At 37.8% G+C, this 19,052-nt stretch overlaps 1 protein-coding gene across 5 annotated transcripts in view; it reads left to right on the forward strand.

Moving 5' to 3' along the window:
* The first annotated feature begins 12,686 nt into the window (after nucleotides 1-12,686).
* FAM13C (family with sequence similarity 13 member C) overlaps nucleotides 12,687-19,052 on the forward strand; it is a 113,703-nt gene continuing 107,337 nt past the window's right edge. For 2 of the 5 annotated variants that reach the window (XM_079138141.1, XM_079138142.1), the window contains exons 1-2: nucleotides 12,687-12,921; nucleotides 13,244-13,282. In XM_079138141.1, the coding sequence (XP_078994267.1) occupies nucleotides 12,719-12,921; nucleotides 13,244-13,282 (242 nt within the window). In that variant the 5' untranslated portion in view covers nucleotides 12,687-12,718. Of the gene's footprint in view, nucleotides 12,922-13,145; nucleotides 13,283-19,052 lie in introns of those variants that run through there. The other 3 variants (XM_079138143.1, XM_079138144.1, XM_079138145.1) reach the window with 2 other exon arrangements.

Here is a 19,052-nt window from a genome sequence, read left to right on the forward strand (position 1 = left end):
TAATTCGTGAGGGTCTCCAGAACTCAGAATAGGAAAGAAGAAAGAAAGACAAAACGAATACTCAGCACTCTGGGGTATACTTCATAATGCAAGAGCCTAGTATATTTATGCTCTCTGAGAGGGAAGATTGACAAGTTAACTAATTTGTCTTTTTACTTCCTCAAGCTGTTTTGTCAATCAGATCCTCCCAGCACTCTGGAGCATTGTGGAGAAACACTAAACCACGAGGGCATTTGGACACAGTTGTCTTTCTTTCCGAGAACACAAGGCAAGCCATAGGAAGACTGTGTCCCTGGAACCAAGACAGTATTAGACACAGAAGTTGAGGGCCACACTCTGCCAGTCCTTAGACCAGGTCCTAAAAGCAAGCATCTCCGCCAGTTTGCTAATGATCTTTTAAAGGCGGGTGCCAAGCAAAAAAGAGGCCCCTTTTTTGAGCGAAGGGTGATATGGGCTATGAAATTCATATTGCTAAAGTATGGTTCTAATCATTCCAGGAAATATTCATTCATGCACCGACTACAGTTAAATATGGCATTGTGGACCACAGATGATCAGACCCCAACATAACTCACTGTCCTTCCCTCCTACTCTTTAACAGTTTCCTCAAGGGCAAATTGCAATAGAAATATTAGCACATTCGAGATATCAGACTCTACAAGTACATGACTTATTCCTGACTTTAAAAGCTTTAAAGATCTTGTATAGTAGATTTTGAAATTTAAGAGATGTTAAGAAATTAGATACTAAATAATTCTTTAAGGATTCCCACCCAGGTAAACTCCCAAGGTTGTGTTTTCTCACCGAGGCAAGCTTTTCCCTTCTGCACAGGCTCTCCTTGCCGTGCATTTAAAACAGACCCAATTAATGTTTGTGGCCTGAATTCATTTAAGATTTACCAGAACCTCAAAGGAGCAGAGTTCAAAAGCTATCAATTTACTATTCCACTGCTTTCATTAATGGACTTTGCTATTCCTTAGTATGCTTGCCCAGGAGATAAACATTGTCAAAAGTTTACCTTTCTGTTAAGGCTGTTTTCCTCTTTAGAACAATGCTTAATTTACTAAAAGGGGGCTGACTTCACCCGGCACGCTGCCTACAAAGTCCACATTGAATTGGTGCTGGCTGGTTCTCTCTGCTCCTGGTATCATGGCTTAGCCTGGCTGTTTGCCTAATAAGGCAAGGATTTCTGTTTAGAGCTTTTTGAGATTCTGAATAGTCTTCAGAATTTTTATGCCAGAGTGTGACAGTGAACTTCTAGCATGAGAATTATTTCCTTGGACTTTCTGATAAACCTAAGAATAGAACAACTGGGAGAAAAAAAGCAAGTATGTAAGGTTCTGGATATTAGAGATTTTATGTAATTATGGAGTATGTACAAGGGTTGGATTTCACTGGCAACTTAAAAAAATAGACAAACAATAATTTAATATATTCTGGTAAAGAACAATAAAAGAGAGGAGGGGCTAGATGATACTGAGCACCCAAACACATCACCCATGGAATGAATGTACCCATGTGTACCCATGTGTACATTAACAGGGTGTTAGCTGAAAAACGAATATGACTTTGCTATTCCATTGCCTTCATGGATCTGATCTCCCTATCTGAGGGAACCCTTGCCAGGGAAGATAAACATTGCAAATAAATGTTTTGTTTGTTTCAGGAACTTCCCATAAAACTCTCCAACTCTTCAATACCTAGTGCCAAGACACTGTGCTTCAAGACTCTTTGAACCCTTCACTTCAAAATCCTACTCTTGTGTCTACAGATCATCCATTATCATATCATGATCTGTATTTAATCCTAATTGTGCCCCCTTTAATTGATTCACCTTAAAGTAGACTCCACAACTCCATAAATATCCCAAGTTTGCCATATTCTCTTCAAGAGGGTGCTAAGACTCTGACAAGATAGCGTCTAATCAGGTGAGAATAAACTCAACTTTCTGTTGTCAATAGTTTTTTTTTTTTTTTTTTTTTTTTTTTTAAGACATTTTGAGGGAGCTGGCATTTGGCATAAGAGGAATGGCTAAATGCAGATAACCATTGAAGCTGAGTGATGAGCACATGAGGGCTTATCATACTAGTCTTCCTACTTTTGTGAATGTTGGGAAAAAATTAAAAAAAAAAAAAAAAAGAAAGAAAAAAAGCAGCCCAAAATCCTTGAGTTAAAACCTCTCTGGGCTGGAGGCCAAGGAAGGGAGCTTCGGTGATGCTCTCATCACTCAGGACAATGTGATAAGTTGACTGGGAAACAGCCCTATCAGCTCTCTGTGGTTTCCCTCACTTTAACAACTCATTTTTAACTATATACAGAACAAAAACTCCTCCCTGCCCACTGGCCAGTGCCACAAGGTGAACCCCAGCCTGCAGCACCGTTCCTAGGAGCTCATGTTATCAATCAGTGGGTCATGTTCATGCCAGCCCCCAGAGAGTGTGAAGTGAATCCCTTTCTACTGTGTCACTTCTCGTAATATTAGGAAGAAGGTAGATTTATATACACGAGATGGGGGGTCCTTCAAGTGTGAAATAGCACAGGAGTCAGGCAGTTGGAATAATCCCAGGGCCTGACTGAAAATCCAGATATCCTCATTGCCTCATAATATCCATGCATCCTTCGCCAGCCACTTCTTCCCTCATGCCCTTTGGTACTTTTCATTATCCTTAGTTTTCTCCTTCTGAACCTTCTTCTTGACCTCAGTATCCTCTAAGCGCTCTGCCTCCTCTCCTTCTACTCCTAGACCTTCAATGACTCTAATGGAGGGAGATGTCATCTCAGTCCCCTCAGCTTCCACTGAAACAACGTCATGAATGGTAGAATCTCAGCTGGCCAGGCCAGTCCACAGAAGACAATTTACCCATCATGCTGCAAAAATTCAAGTCATTTTCCGGTGGAAAACTGAAGCAAACATTACTGAAGTAGTCCTGTTCTATTTTCAAAAATAGGATTCAATTTTCTGATTAGGTTTTCGTGGCTTCTTAGAAGTCTATAAATAGAACCCACAAGTTAACAATCTGTCTATTGAGCCGATAATGTTTAGCAGTGCTGCCATTACTTCAAATTTGTAACCACTGCCCAGTTCTTTACCATGATAGTTTAAGTATTAATTGTGTTAATATCATTACCTAGATAGAGTTTTAATTTTAAAGTTTCCCCATATATAGTTTTCTTTTATTTCTCCTTCATTCCTTTTTCCTTCCTCCATCCCTTCTTTCCCTCTTTCCCTTCCTCTTTTCTTTCTCTTTCAAACATGGGTCATACAACTCCATTTTTACATTTCTCCAAGAATCACAGAATTTTTAAAGCTATTAAAAACCATCAAGTCTAGCTGTCCCATATCTAGTGTCTCCTAAGACACTAATGTCCAGAAAGGTTTTAGACATTCACCACTCAAGGGTGAGGGTGTGAATGGTAGAACCAAGACAGCTTCCAGATTCCAGAATGCTCTCTGTTGTATGCTTTTTCTTATATTATGCTGCCCTTTCAGGATTTTAAGCTTTCAGCATTGTAGAGATCAGATGAAAAGTATTTCTAACATATGATGCAAATTTTGAAATTTGTATTTCTTTATAAGCTAATTCTAGATATTTAGTTTTGCTCACTAGATTGACCATTTCTAATCAATTTTGTGGCAGTAATTTATATTCTACTGACTCTAGGACATGCTATTTGCTATTGGGTTGAAGTCATAACATTGCACATGAAATTTCAATTACTTCTTGAGGAACATTAAGAAGCTAGTTGGTTTCTGTGCAAAGAGAAACTGGGTGAAAACAGGCCTAGCAGTGATCTGAGTTGAATCCTGCACTGAGGGATTGGTACGAAATATAGAAGCACAGTTGCCCAAAGTGCCCCAGGGCCTGAGGGAATGCTGCTGTCTGTGGATGCACGTAAACCACCTACATGTGGAGCAGCTTGCAAGGCCATGGAAGACAAAGCAAAGTCATTATCTCAAGGAAGTGATAGGAAAATTATTTTGTATAAAAATATACTTAGTAAATAGAAATAGTTGTAGAATAAGACATTATGCTTTTGGAACTGTATTTTGTTGTATTTAATACAGTATTCCTGACCCAATTTTTCCAAAGTATGACACTGAGTTATTTTTGCAATATGGTTGGTAGCTCATACATTTTACCAAGTCTTGTTAGTCCACATTTGCGACCCCTTAAAGTGAAAGGATAGGAAGAGAGGAGAAAGGCTAAAAAAGAGAAGGGAGGACAAAACTATGTTTCTCTTTAACAAACTTCAAAGCTACTTCATATCTGGATTTGATACAGCTTTTATTTAGCTAGTTAATACTGGCTCTGTAAGTAAAATGCTCTGAAGTAGGATTTTCAATCTTTTTTTTTTTTTTTCTTCTCCAAGTCAGGTTTGATGGATGATGGCTGTGGTGTAGAACTTTCCCATCAGTTTACCAGGGTATTTTAGTCAGCTTTTTCATTACTCCATCCAAAAGACCTGACAAGAACAATTAGGGGAGGAAAAGTTTATTTGGGGGCTCATTGTTTCAAATGTCTCAGTCCATAGACAGTAGGCTTCATTCCTTGGGGCTTGAGATGAGGCAGAAATCATGGGTGAAGAGTGTGGTGGAGGGAAGTGCTCACATAATGATCAGAAAGCAGAGAGAGATTCCACTTGCCAAAGGCAGGGCTCCAGCGCCCACCTCCTCCAGCCACACGCTACCTGCCTTCAGTTACCACTCAGTTAATTCCCAGTAGGGGATTAATTCAATAACTAGATTAAGGCTGTCATAACCCAATCTTTTCTTCTCTGTATGTTCTTGCATTGTTTCATGCATGAGATTTTTTTTGGGGGGGGCACTTGATACCTAAACAATAACATGGGGTTATGAGCATTTCCCAGGGGAAGAGCTGTAGTTAGTCTCCATTGAATGCATGTGTGTGAGTGAGTGATGTTATTATAGAGAAAAACTTGGATCTGTTCTAATTTATTATTTAGAAATTGAATTATTCACAAATGTCAATATTTGACAAATGACTTCTAAGTGGCAATATACATTACAACTAATCATTGTGTACCAAAGTGTTAAACCAACACTGTCAAGGACTATTGCTTGAGTTAGCTAAATATAATAGCCAGACTTTTTGTTCTTTGAAAACATCATAAATTTTGTCTCTCTTTTTAATAGCCATTTCTCACATCCATCCTTCTCTCTGTTCATACATATGTACCTATATGTATTGGTGTCCCAGAAAGGAAGATTAATTGTCTGCTGAAATGAGAAATATAGCTCTCTGATGTCATGACCCAAAGAATAAGAAACCAAGAATTATTCCTAGACACATCACTGCAAACTTCTATGAAAGATTAAAGATTGTCATAAGGGTTGATGTTGTGGCTCAGTGGTAGAGCACTTGGCTAGCATGTGTGAGGCATTGGGTTGGATCCTCAGCACCACATAATAATAAATAAATAAAATAAAGGTATTGTGCCCATCTACAACTAAAAATAAAAATTAAAAAATTAAAAAAAAAAAGATTATCATAAATTCTGACTCTCCTCCCAGAAGGGGATGGGGTCTTCTCCTTTTGGCCAGTTCTAGGCCAAGCCTTTAAATTGACTACTAGTTTCTGCTTTGGTGTCTTGGAAGTCAGCTGTTGTGTAATATAGATTACCCTAAAACCATTAAATTGTAAGAAGTTCAAGCCACATGAATAATAAGATGATACATGGAGAAGGTGGGGAGCACTGAGTGACTATGTGAGTGAAGAAGCTCTTTGGAAGGTGATCCTTCAGCTCCCCCTGTGCCAACTGACACCACATGGATGAATAGCCCAGTTGAACAGTACGGGAATTTCCAACCTCAAAATCATTAACAAAGTACAATACTTGTTTTAGGCTATTAAAATAATAGAGAACCAGAATAATATTCATGGCTTGAGAATTTTAAAGAGATCGGATTATCTGGTAGTAAGTAGACAAAGGCATTTATGTCAAGAGATTACTAGTGGAAATGTGGACACATTCACCTGGGGCAAAATTGAGATGGCATGGATAAAGAAAGTACACATCATGATTGAAATAAAGAGGAGAGTTAAATGCTATGTGGGAGGAGACAGCAAAACAGAAACTTTTCTTTGAAGACACAGGAGAAATCTGGGGGAGAAAATACCCTTTTAACCTTCATGGACTGGAGAGATTTCTCTGGGTGGAGCCCCCACATTTCAGATGTGTCATGACTTATGTGTACTCAAGGAAACCCAAGGCTGTCCTTCAATAGGGTAACTCATTAAGTTGCCCTCTGTGACTACAGTTTCAGCTATACCACCTTACTGGGAGGAAGAGAATACAGAAAGGGTTAGAAATGCCACTGTCTTCTGCACAGGTTTGTGCCTCCTTGCTGCCTGTCCCCTGGTAACTCTGGTAACTTGGCTTCCTCTCACCCTGGCAGCTCCTCAACTATTAGGTCCAAGCCCCATTTTCCATTTCTTCTCATTCTACTTACTACCTCTAAAGAAATAATATCAACAGTTAAAATTTTAATACACTGCTATTATTGAATAATTTCCCCTAATTTATAAAAGTAAGAAAACATTAATTTAATGAAAATATATTAATTACATGCTATAAATTTTTGGAAGGACTGTGTCCACAAAGAACTGATCATATGAAACTGGAAGGGATAGACACTATAATTTTTGCTAAAATGTATATCCTCGAAGACTTGAAATGTTGAATTTAAGGATACAAAATGACCAATCAAACAATATAGAATTTCATGGAATATACACAAAGATGGTACTTACATTCAACAAACGAATTGCTCTCCTGAATGGCACAGATACAGCTCTGGTGTGTGTATTCAATCATATGTCTGAAGTGCAATGTAACTGCCAAAACCACTCTTGGAGATCTTGGGCCACATGCAAGGGTACAATGATAAGGAGAAGTAGGCACAAGTCACATTTCATTCTTCACTAAACAGACCACACTTGGAGTTATATATCCAGTGTAAGGGGCTGCACTTCAAGAGGAAATAATTACACTTCATCTAGTACTACACAGGATACCAAAGGATTCTGTCATGTTATCTGGGATTCTATTGTAGGAACTTGGACTATTTGGTTAGGAGATGAGAAGACTCATTCTGAGGGTCATTCAGCCATGGGCAGAAGTAACATGGAGCAAAGGACTCAAGTGAATACTTTTTTTTTTTTTTCCTCAAGAACCGGAGGATCCAATAAAGGAGCTCTGTGAAGTATGAATTTCTGGGTCCTGAAGATTTTCAGCAGTAGTTAGTGATTGTTCTGGAAATTTAGGTATTAAAAAAAGAATTAGAGCTGGGTTCAATGGTGCATATAATCCCAATAGCTCAGGAGGCTGACAGTTCAGGCAGGAGGATCACAAGTTCAAAGCTAGCCTCAGCAGTTTAGCAATGCCCTAAGCAACTTAGGGAGACCCTGTCTCAAAACAAAAATATAAAAGGGTCAGGGATGTGACTCAATGTTTAAGTACCCTTGGGTTCAATTCCCAGTACCAAAAACAAAAACAAACAAAAGAAAGAATAAGACCAGATCATTTTTGAGGCTCCACATCAATAGCAGGAATACATTTGATCATCTAAAAATTAACTCAAGATAATGTGTTAAAAATAAAATGTGCTTTTCCCAAGTAAATTTCTATTTTAATAGGTTCCTCGGTTGATACCTCTACTACCATGCCCACATTCTGCTCCCACAGCAAACATTGCTGAGCAAGTAATCCCAGGGTTCTGCTGGGTAGAGTGGGACCACACCTCAGAACAACCAGTACCAGCTACTGGATGCATTATGGAAAGAAAGCTGTTTATCATCCTTGCAAAGTGAAGGAAAGAATGTCTGATAGAGAAGAGTCTCATCACTTGAAGATAACTTATCATGGGAAATCCTGCTTAAATTGAATCTCTTAAAACAGAGACTAGTCCTTCACACTAAATAGAAAAAGAAAATGATGGGAGTTCAATGGAGCATTACCTTGAAAAAAATGGAACTGTTTATTAATTTCATTCCACAAGAATTTATTGGGTGACTACCATGGTAGATACTACTTTTGGCCCTAGAGATATAGTAGTGAATAAGATCCAATAGTCTTTGTTCCCACTGGGGGGAGACAATTTAAAAACATTAGACAAATGAATATTAAATATAAGGTACTTACAGGTTCTATGAAGAAAATAAAGCACAAAGAGTGACAGACAATGCTCTTTTAGTAATGGTGGTCAGGGAAGCTCTCCTTGAGGAAGCACATTTCAGCATATTTCAGCTGATGTTCCCAGCAAAGAAATGACAGGTGCAAAGGATCAGGTTCGCCTGTTGTCATAGTAGCAGTGGGACCAGTGTGGCTAGAGAAGAGTTCAGTTGTCCCTAGGTGGAGTACATTTGTCCATTAGTGGAGCCATATACAATTTTTCAGAAAAAATGAATGACTCAAAATGATAAACTTCATCTCACCTGTGATAACCATTGCATAATTGTAAAAAGGTAACATTTGCAAAATTAATTAAGGGTTTCATAAATTTTTATACTTGATGTATTTCTTCCCTAACTGATATGTCAAAACCTTGTCAATTTTTTATTTTTTGATCACTACTGCCCAAACCTTTCTTGTAATTAGTTTTGAATGTGATTCAAGCTGTTCGCAAATATCGCTTTCATTGACTTCACATAGTCCTGAATCTTTGTAAAAACTGCAATTTCACTTAGTAATCAGTTTACATGGTATCTGCATTTTATTGTCAGATGACTCAGAGAGAGATTGGCAAACAAAGGTGGACTTGACAAACACTAGCATTAATTAGGGAGGAATGTTTGAATGGAGACCAACACTATAAACAGTCTGTCCCCAGTACAGATATTTTTTTGGTATCACGACTTTGCTTTACTGGGCACCTTTGACTCCTAGGGAGTTCAAATACTGACCGCTCAGATAACGAGGCCCCTTTTGTTATGGTGTCAGGTATTGGGGTTGGCAAAGGACAGGATTAGAGGAGAGGGAGTCAAGGAGAGTTTTGATTTTTTTTATTAGAAAATTATTGTTTCAGGCAAGCATCCTCTTTTTCACAGGGAGGCCTGGTCATTCCCAAGGGTACGGGCAGGAAGCTACAAGTTACTATGTCCAGGCCAATAGAGCAGGCCTCTGTTGACTTCCCGTCATTGTGAAGGTTCTGGCTCCTTGCCCCAGCATCTTGCAAAAAATGATTTCTCAGAATTGTCTGTTCCTCCAGGGATGTGCAAGTATTTTAAATTGAAGAAGTCATAAAATGAACATATGGTCATTCTGGGTAAGCTCATTTAATAAAGTTTGAAGATTTATGACTCTTAAAAATTTAAAAAAAAAATAAGCTATGGAGGGACTGAGCCATCACAGGAAGTAAAAAGAAAATATCATCTGTAAGTCTACTACTGAAGCACAGCAGTTACATTCATCTTCTTTGTGTATATACTATTTATTATAAGAATAACAATGAGAATAATGATGACAAAGCTAGCATTAATCAACTGTTATTTTTTTTCGCTTCCAAGAATGTAAGAACCCACAAGTAGGCAATTATTATCTCTGTTTTACAAATTAGAAGAATGAAGCACATAGTGGTTTTCAAATTTAAGCTCCTAATAAGTAGTGTCTTGAGCTCTAGCAACTATGGAATTTCTTTCTTGATCACTAGCCTATTGTTTTACTTTTGTATATGACCACGTTGATACATAAGGATTTAAAATTTTCCAATTATAATAAAGATAGTATTTATATTAAATCTGAAATTCAGATGTTGGTTTTGTTTATTTAGTTGGTTGGTTGGTTGGTTTTGGTCCCATGGATTGAACCCAGGAGCACTTAACTACTGAGTCACATTCCCAGCCCTTTTTATTTATTTTTTTATTTTGAGATGATCTTGCTAAGTTGCTGAGGCTGACTTTGAACTTGTGATCCTCCTGCCTCAAGCCTCCCAAGCCTCTGGGATTACAGGCATGTGCCACCACGCCTGGCAAGATGTTGGTTTTATGAGCATTGACAGAAAAAGTAAAACATTGAACATTTTAACATGTAAGTGACTTAATCATATTTAAATCTGGCATCTCCATTCCCCCTTTATACACTTATCTTGTCTAAAATATATTTGTACATATAATACCTAAGCTGTGTATTTTATGCATATATACATATACAATATATATCTACACTAGAAACTTTATGATAACAATAACTTTGTCTTGTTCATTACTGTGGGACAGAGCTAAACATGTAATATCATTTGTTTGTTCATTAATTTTTTTAATAAATAACTTCTGCTTTTGTCCCCTGGTGTACACAGAAACTGTTTTCTCAAAATTCCCAGTTACATATGATGTTAACTGATAAGTTTAAGCAAAATATTATTTGAATCTTAATGAATTTAATGAATTCAAGAAGCACTGTTTAAATAGATGAAATGCCTTTCTTTTCTGCCAAGTGTACTTTGTGAATTTATAACATGTTGGCTTTCAAAAACGTATTTTTGACCACATAACTTAAAAAAAAAAATTCCTGAACCATTTGGGAGACTAGAATTCCATTGCTACTTTGGGAAATACTGGTCTAGAACTTACTGCTCCACATATTCCTATATTAATATTTCTGCTTCTCCTTTTTAACACTCCCAACTGCTATTTAGAAAAGCCAAGGGATTTAAAAATAACTATATGCTGTATGATATTCATCAGTACTATCCTATGTTGAATAGTATAAAACTTTTTTTAAATGTGATTAAAAAGACATTTATAAAGACAATTTTAAAACTGATTTAAGATGAAACCAAATATAAGAGTTGGGTGAGGTGTGAGTAGTAGAAATTAAAGTGGTTTCTTACAAATTGCCAAATGACAGAATATTCTGGAAAGTTTTTAGTTTTTTACCGTAATATACTATACCAATCAATTGTTTTCATTGTACGAGTAGTACTTAAAACTTAATTGGTTCCTTCTATTCATGATTTTCTGAGAATTCTCATTTTTTTTTTTGTGGACCTTTTTGAATACTTGCATTTATTGAATACATTTGTTATTTCATTTCCAAAATGTGTGCATTATTTTACATACTTGTCCAAGTCCTGGTTTAAAGTTCAAAGCATTATACTTTTCCATCCCAAATAGATTACTGGGAATGTTTACATGAGAAAAGTATGCTCTTTCTCCATACTGGAACAGTTTGAATCAGCAGGATAGCCAATGAGTAAAAGGGTTTTGGGAAACTGACAACTTCTTGAATCTGGAAACAAGAAGACTGAAATAGACTTACCTTTATCAGTTTCAATGCACAGAACAGACCTCACTTTGTGATGAGTATAGTGAAGAGGCTGTATCGGTCACTTTCAAACCTAGCTCATCTAGGTAAACCAATGTAGGTGGTTTAAGAATAAATGTGTACAATATACTTAAACATTCAGGGGATTAATATTTCTAAACTAATTTAATCTACAGAATTCAAGTCAAAAACCACATTAGGCTTTTATTCAACAGATTTAAAGAATATTTAGAGAAAGGGAAGGTTACAAAGAACTTTATTGAAACCTGTTTTTCTTTAAAATTTCAGTTTTGATTTTTCAATGTATAACTTTAAAAAGTTACAAACAGGACTCTTACACAAATATAGGCATGTGCTAGAGATCTATTCATTTATTAATGAAGGAAACTGTAGTATGGTAAAGCTGCTTCCAAAAGCATTTTGAGGATCCAAATATTTGTAGACATTTATAAAGAATGTTAGCTTGGTTAAATGCAAAATTGGTTAAATCCTGCAGTGCAATAAAACCTTAAACATTGACATTATCTTTTCTTGTGGAGAGGCTCAACAAAATGTGCAAGTTAACATGTGACTTCACCATGACTGGGATATAATTAGTAACTAGTAGCAAAGTAAAATAACAAATGTTTTCCTATAGAATTAACTAGTCTGGACTTCTTAAACAATGTCTTGGTGTAACATAGTCATGTTCTTTATTTCCAAGTTTGGGGTAATTTTTCTAATTAGTTTTTTTTTTTTTTTTTTTAAATCTGAGTTTGTCTTGTTGCTATTATAATTTAACTCATTGGGTTGACTATTTGGACAAAAGACGACCATCTCAACAGCTTTTGGTAGTGAAAATATTTTACAAAGAGGGTTGGGAATTTTATTTAAAAATTCAAATAAGCATCTATCACGTGTGTTTCATTACATATCAAGGTCAACATGGCAGGAGAAATGAACAATGAAAAGAAGGCAGAACAAATATCCTCATGGGGTGAGGCAAGTGGGAATGGTCTTCCCTTCCCCCAGCAGGGCTGCCTTTATCCAAAGGGATAGCCTTTGTGGATTCCATCTCTCCAGCCTTTGTAGAGGTGCTAGGCAGCGGAGCTTAGCAGGCTGTTCTGGGCGCAGCAAGCCCCACCCCTTGCCCAGTGTCCTAGTCCCTAGCTAATGCCTGGAATAAATTCGCCACTCGCCCTGCGTGGGCTCATTCACAGCTCTGTCGTCCGGGGCTGGGCGCTTCCTCTTTGGGACTGAAATAACAGAACACAGACAGATCGGGCGTGATGCCGGAGCTCTCCTTCTGAGGCTCTTCTTTTTCCTAGGCAATTAAAAAAAAAAAAAAAAAAAAAAAAAAAAAAAAAAAAAACTCGTAATAAAAATAAAACAAAAACCTGCCAGCAATGTCTCTCTCCCCCTCCCCTTCTCGTTCCCTCCTGGCTTTTTCTGAACGATGGGTGAATCTTTGCAAGCCTCCATCCTTGGAGGATGGGGTGGGGGTTGGGGAGGTAGCTCAGTAAAACTGGTTGGAGACGTCTGGAAGAAAGCAAGTCTCCCGGGTATTTCAGCACCTAGGCACATACGGTGGGGCAGTCTACTGACAGCCCTGGAGTGGGGGGCCTGGCAAGCGGTGAATTCAACGCAGCCCTGGGCCAGGCAGGTTGGGGTCGTGGGGTAACTCTCCAGGTGCTCTTTGCTGGATCCTGGGGTCTGGGACGCCAGCGCGCCCCGCCCGGCTCTGTCCCCGCAGCCTCGCGGGCTGCTGGGCTTTGTGGTTCGCTCGTGCGGCTGGGCCCCTGCTGGGGGTGTCGTTACGAGCATGTGCAGACAGCAGCCCAAGGTAGAGCGAGCGTGCCGGGCAAGCCCTGAGACTTGCCTTGCAATGCCATGTTTGTGTATGTGCTCTAACTCCCGGAGAGCAATCAGGGAGACGGCTCCCCCGCCGGACTTGGCTCATGTTTTCTTGTTTCTGTTTCAGCCTTCAGGATAATTCCTTCAGCAGCACCGCTGTAACAGAGTAAGTGATTTTTGCCATTAAAAATTAGACTTGCATGCCTTTCTCTAGAAGCAACTATCATAAGGTATTCACCGTCCCCAGCCCCTCTTCGTGTTAGATGCATTGTCTCCTGTAATCTGCGAAGATCGCCAGACATGCTGACTGATGGGGCCCAGAAATCTTTACAGGTTGAAATCAGCATTTTAGCAGCTGCAGGAGAAATATTAAAACCAGCTGATTGCTTGCAGGAGCTCCATGCTCCAAGATGAGTTCTTGGAGCTTGGATTAAAAAAAAAAAAAAAAAATCTATCTGACATGTCAGAAAGGGAGCTTGGTTGTATTTTGCCAACATTAGTGTCAGTTTCATGGAGTGCAAGCTGTGTACATTTACCGCAAATAGGAGATGGATGCGAAATGACTTGAGTTTAATTCCAGCATGTAATAAACAGCTAAACTTACCCTTATTCTCTTGTGTCTACAGATTTTTAAGACACAGTGGAGTAAACTTTTCTTGCATGCCCTTTGTCATTTTTGTTTTCTGACCTCAAAGATGTGGCTATAGGAGAAATGAGTTATCTGGTCCTATGGTTAAAGCTGTTGACTAGAGCAACTAACACTATTTAAACATGGAATGAAGGAGTACAGTGTTTTACTCAAGTCCAGCAGACAGTATTTTTATTAGATACTAATAGTTCATCATTTTCAATCTTATCATCCCTTCCTTAATGTGTGCCCAATGTTATACTATACACATTAAAAATTAATAGGTAGTTTATTTTGCTAATATTGCATGTAATTTTTGTAGACATATATGTACAAACTATATGTACATCATTTTGCAGTCATTTTCTAGGCCAATTTATGTTGTTAACTTCTGGGACCTTTCGTTAGAAGTCACTCCTAACAGCTTTTTAGGAATGAGACATGTATGAAGTTGTATTCTTTAATGTTATTTTAAAATATGTTAGGAGTTTGACACAGAAACCCCAACTAAGTTGGATGTTGCTTACTGAAATTCTCTAAAAAGCAAATAAATGTAGAAATGAACATCATTTGAGTTTCAGGTCCCACCACTGTAACAATGACTTGACCATAGAGGTGTAAGATTCTATAGTGCTTCCTAGGCCCTCTGTTTCCCTCATCATCATCATTATTATTACTACTACTATTATTATTATTAAATTTCTCTCTATTTGGATTGCTACTCTCTTAATGTCCAGCTTTGAACTCATTTAAGTAGAGTGAAAAAAAGAAGAAGGCATGGTTGACTTTAGAAGATGCTCCTGTTAATGAGATTGCTTAGTAACCTGTGCTGCCACTTTGCTTTTCTAAAAGCATGGATAAGAGGAGAGATGTATGCCAAAGTTCGCAGAGTAAAGATGAGCTCTTTACTTTCTGGTTCAGGTGCATAGGTACTGCCCTCCTCCCTTTGCTGTGCTTGTAAGCACCAGTGCTTTCAGGACTTGATTCTCCAGAACCCTATATGATCAAATTCCCAGAATCAGCTGTAGGCCTAACAATTTCAAAATGGAAACACTTATTACATATTTCACATGTATTTTTTTTCTTTTTTAAAATTTTGGTAAAGGTTTTGTGGTTAAATGCTGGGGAGAGGGTGGTACCTTGTCTTTGGATACTCCCCAAGGAGTACTGATTGCATAAGATCATGTTGTTACTTTCAGAGAAGTGACAGTGATTTATTTTAAAAGGCTCTGAGTGATAATTGGGAAGCCATCTGGCTAATATAAGAATCTAAGGAACATATTGAAAACATACCAAAAGCTTCATAGGTGTAACACAGCACAGACTAGGGTCATTTAAAACTAGTCATTGTCTAATATGATTCCCTCCACCTGCCTCAATAATCTGAAACATGCTCCTTACTTCTTTGGGAATGCTCCCTCAGCTAGAAGGATTCGGGGACACTGTCCTAAGACATAGACATAGCAGGTGCTCAGTGAATATTTCCTTGAGGTCTTGCACTGAGGAGACACTTTCCTGTCATATGTTTCAGAGACAAGAAAAGTTCTTCTTCCTCCTGTCCCCGTTCCATTTCTACTTTCTCCTTCCACCCCCTGAAATTGTACCTGGGGATGACTTCGTCTGGATTAAGGCCTCTAGTAATGACCCTTATTAAAATGAAAATATAAGTCTGTGCTTCTGGGAGGTGGAATCAAGTTGTCATTAAGACTTAAATATGTGTTATTTTATCAGATATTCTGAAGGGTTTCACTTGACCAGTTGGAGATCTCATAAAAGTCAAAAGGAAGTAGAATTGGGAGGGACATAGGACAGATTTCTCTTCTTGTTTTTCCTTAGGCTTAGCACTATCTGTGTGGCTCTGGACCAATTCAATTTCTTTTTCTATTCAGGTTCTTTCAATACCAGAATGGGTTTGGTCATTTCTTCTGTATCTGCAGCATCTTTATGTCTTATTTTTCCATGGTCAATTTCCTATGTTGCCCTAGCTAACTTTGTATTTGAAATGAAGTGTGGCCTGCCTGGCAATTATTCTGACTGATTAATCATTCAAAACATTTGTTCTCAAAACCTACTGATCATTACTATATATTGGGGAACAAGATTGGAGCTTGTAGACAGTACAGACCCCCAGGCTTTATCTCCAGGGGGAACTCAGAATGGGTGGTTGTGTTGGAATCAGCCCAGTACTGATCTGGGTTTTAGAAATCTTGAGGTCATAACTTTTTAGAAGCTTACTAGTTAAGCAGGTGGGCAATCTGGTTAAAATTTGCATTTCTAAGAGAATTGTAGTGAGGCAGAGGTGGGGGCAGAGCTGGTATTAGCTGTTTTAATCAGGTACTCCAGGTAGGGCTAATTCAGGTGGTTTCAGGGCCATACTTTGAGAAACCTGACAGGAAGCTATACCTCTGCAACTTTGCCTTCAGGGAACATGGTACAGGGTGAATGGAAACCCTTTCTAGCCCAACTACATTTTATGTACCAGCCAATCTTCTCTTCCTGTTTAGTCAGAAAAGAGAAATTTTCATAGACATTTCTTTCACTACAATTATTCTAAGAAATGTCCTTCTCCCTCTCTCCTGAGGCTCTGGGAATACAGACTAAGGAAGCCATTTGAATCCTGCCTTGTGACTTTGTGTGTGTAGAGGAGAAACAACCCTGGCCCACTGCTTTAGACCTTGGACTTCTAGGCAATAACACCCTGTGAGTGATTGTAATTTCTACCTTATAGCATAGTCAGGTCGAATTGACATAATATGAAAGAACAGGTGAAACGTGAAGTGCCATATACCTTTACCAATGAGCCATATCTCCAATCCTTTTTATTTTTGTTTTGAGACAAGATCTCACTAAGTTGCCTAGGTTGACCTTGAATTCGTGATCCTCTTGACTTAGCACCCTGAGTCACTAGAATTACAGGCAGGCATCACCGAGCCTGACTCACAATTTTCTTTTTACTATGAACAATCATAAGAAAAACATTCTATATGTCAATCCAGTGCACATATATGTAACTTAAATAAGTTCATCAAAACAGCAGTTGACACTCTGCTGACATTTTCTACTCTAACAACACACACAAAAAAAGTGCTGGTAGCTGTTGTGCAATTTTATAATTCACTAACAGGTCACACACACACTTTGAAAAATATTTCATTACAATATACTCAGTATATTTTATATTATACTCTGCAAAAGATCATGCAAGGGATTTGGCTTAAAATTCCTGTGTAGGGCTATAAGGTAGAAGAGAATGCCATGCCTCACATGGTTGACCTCCTGCTTTGAGTTGATTTTTTTCTAGGAATGGGGATATCTGGGTATGGGTTCCCATTGTGGAATCTAATTTTATAAATGGACCAGTATTATATATCCATTTGCAGAGTACTCCTGACCAAGAACAGAAAGGAGTTTCTAAATTAATGGAAGCAGATGGTCTTTATTAATGTAACCAAAAACTCCATGGAACTCAAAGGGTCTGTGTACATGTGCCTTGTAAACTGGTAGGGAGGCCTCCATCAATTGCTAAACTATGGATTTTAGAGCTGTGCTTCTTTGAGTGACAACTGGAGTTATTCACTTGGTATCAAAATTGGATCCATTAATTAGATCCAACCTTGTGCTTCAGAAAACTTCTACAGTTTTGTTTGTTCTGCTGGTCAGTTTCCATTTTTAACTGATTATACTTTGAGAAAGAGTAATAAATCAAATGAGGGAAAAAATAAATTCTTGCCAAATCCCAAAACAATTGATATTGTTGAGTTCCAGAGGGTTAATCTCAGATTGAGTCTTAGAAGCAGCAATTCTAGATGCCTATTCTTCATAGATTTCGCTACTTTGTTATTGGAAAACATTATTATTCACATTATAAAGCACTGTTGATCTAGTAGGTGAATGCTGCTAATGGACAAAGCAATACTTGTGAATTTAATATTGTTTTCTATGAGATGGGCAGAATTGGTTATTAGTGGTCAAAAACAAGAGAAAGTAAGACAAGTTAGATCATTTGGTTAAAAGGAGTGTTTAATTTTTTTTTTTTTTTTTTTGGACAGAGGGAACAAACTATTTCAGCAGGTAAAGAGGGTTAGAAGTCTGTAGGTGTTTTTGTTTAACTCACTATGAAAGCCATAATTTAAAAGATTGTAAGGGAAGCTAACTGAAGCTTTTATTAATTCATTTTATGGATTATTTATTCACCATTGCCAGTTAAGACTGTTTAAATATTTAAAGTTATTTAATACAGTACAAGTATTATAAATATGGTCATGTTTATATGTCTAGATATTTATTTGCTTTTTTTTTTTTGTCGACTCATTCTCCAAATTCCTCAGAACAGGGACCAAATCTTCTTAAAATTTTGTGTCCTTTAGAAGCAATGTTTCTCAAACTGTGGGTATCCACATTGTTTGTAACTTGTATGAGACAAGCAAAGAATAGAAATAGGGAGTAAACACTTAGTAACTTTAATAGAAGTTTGACATTGCTGTGATATTCTTACCACAGTATTTGTACAAGGGGGATAGATTATATAAAACAAACAAACAAACAAACGAACAAAAAACTGTTCAGTCCCAAACTCCAGAAAGTTTTAGAAGCACAGCTACAATGCCTAATTCAGCACCTGGGGTCAGTAATGCTCAATGAATATTTGTTAAATAATTTCAGGGATTAGATCTGCTGAAGGAAGAGAATCAATATTTTAATTCAAGTAGTTTTTGAGTGTCAACTCTGAAATAGCACTCTATCATTGTATCTTGAAAAAGAAATTATAGTTATTTCTTCTCACAGAATGAGTAACCCATTAAATCTCAGAGGTGGAAAGGATTACATAGCATTGTGAAGCAAGAAATAGTTTGTTACCTGAGAATGAGGAGAAAACATTGTCAAGGTTAATGCACAAACATGGCAGGTGTGTGAACTTGCTGGGAAGGTTCTCTGAGCTTGCAAGATGATTTGGGCAGTGAAGGAGGAGTAACCATTGAAGATGCAAAAAGCATTCCAGCATGGGGTGAGAATGTCTGAGAATAGGAACATGGATTCCCTCCTACCCTAGAGTCAGAGAATGGTCCTACTCCAGATTTTCCTAGGTAGTGTGAAGCACCAGAGATTTTTCAGTATGAAAGAGCCAAAAAGCTTTTTCATAAGGGTAATTTAGAAGTTTCCTTTTCACAAGATCAAAAAAGTCTGAGGCTAATGGGAGCAGGCATGGTTTGGGACTACTTGATGCAGAGAAAATTCAAAGAGGTATGTGATTGAATCTCTTTTGAGGTAACAACCATCCACTCATCGTGGTGCCTGAAATCCCTACGCT

Source organism: Sciurus vulgaris, assembly GCF_902686455.1.
Source record: "Sciurus vulgaris genome assembly, chromosome: 4".
In the NCBI taxonomy this organism is placed as follows: Eukaryota; Metazoa; Chordata; class Mammalia; order Rodentia; family Sciuridae; genus Sciurus; species Sciurus vulgaris.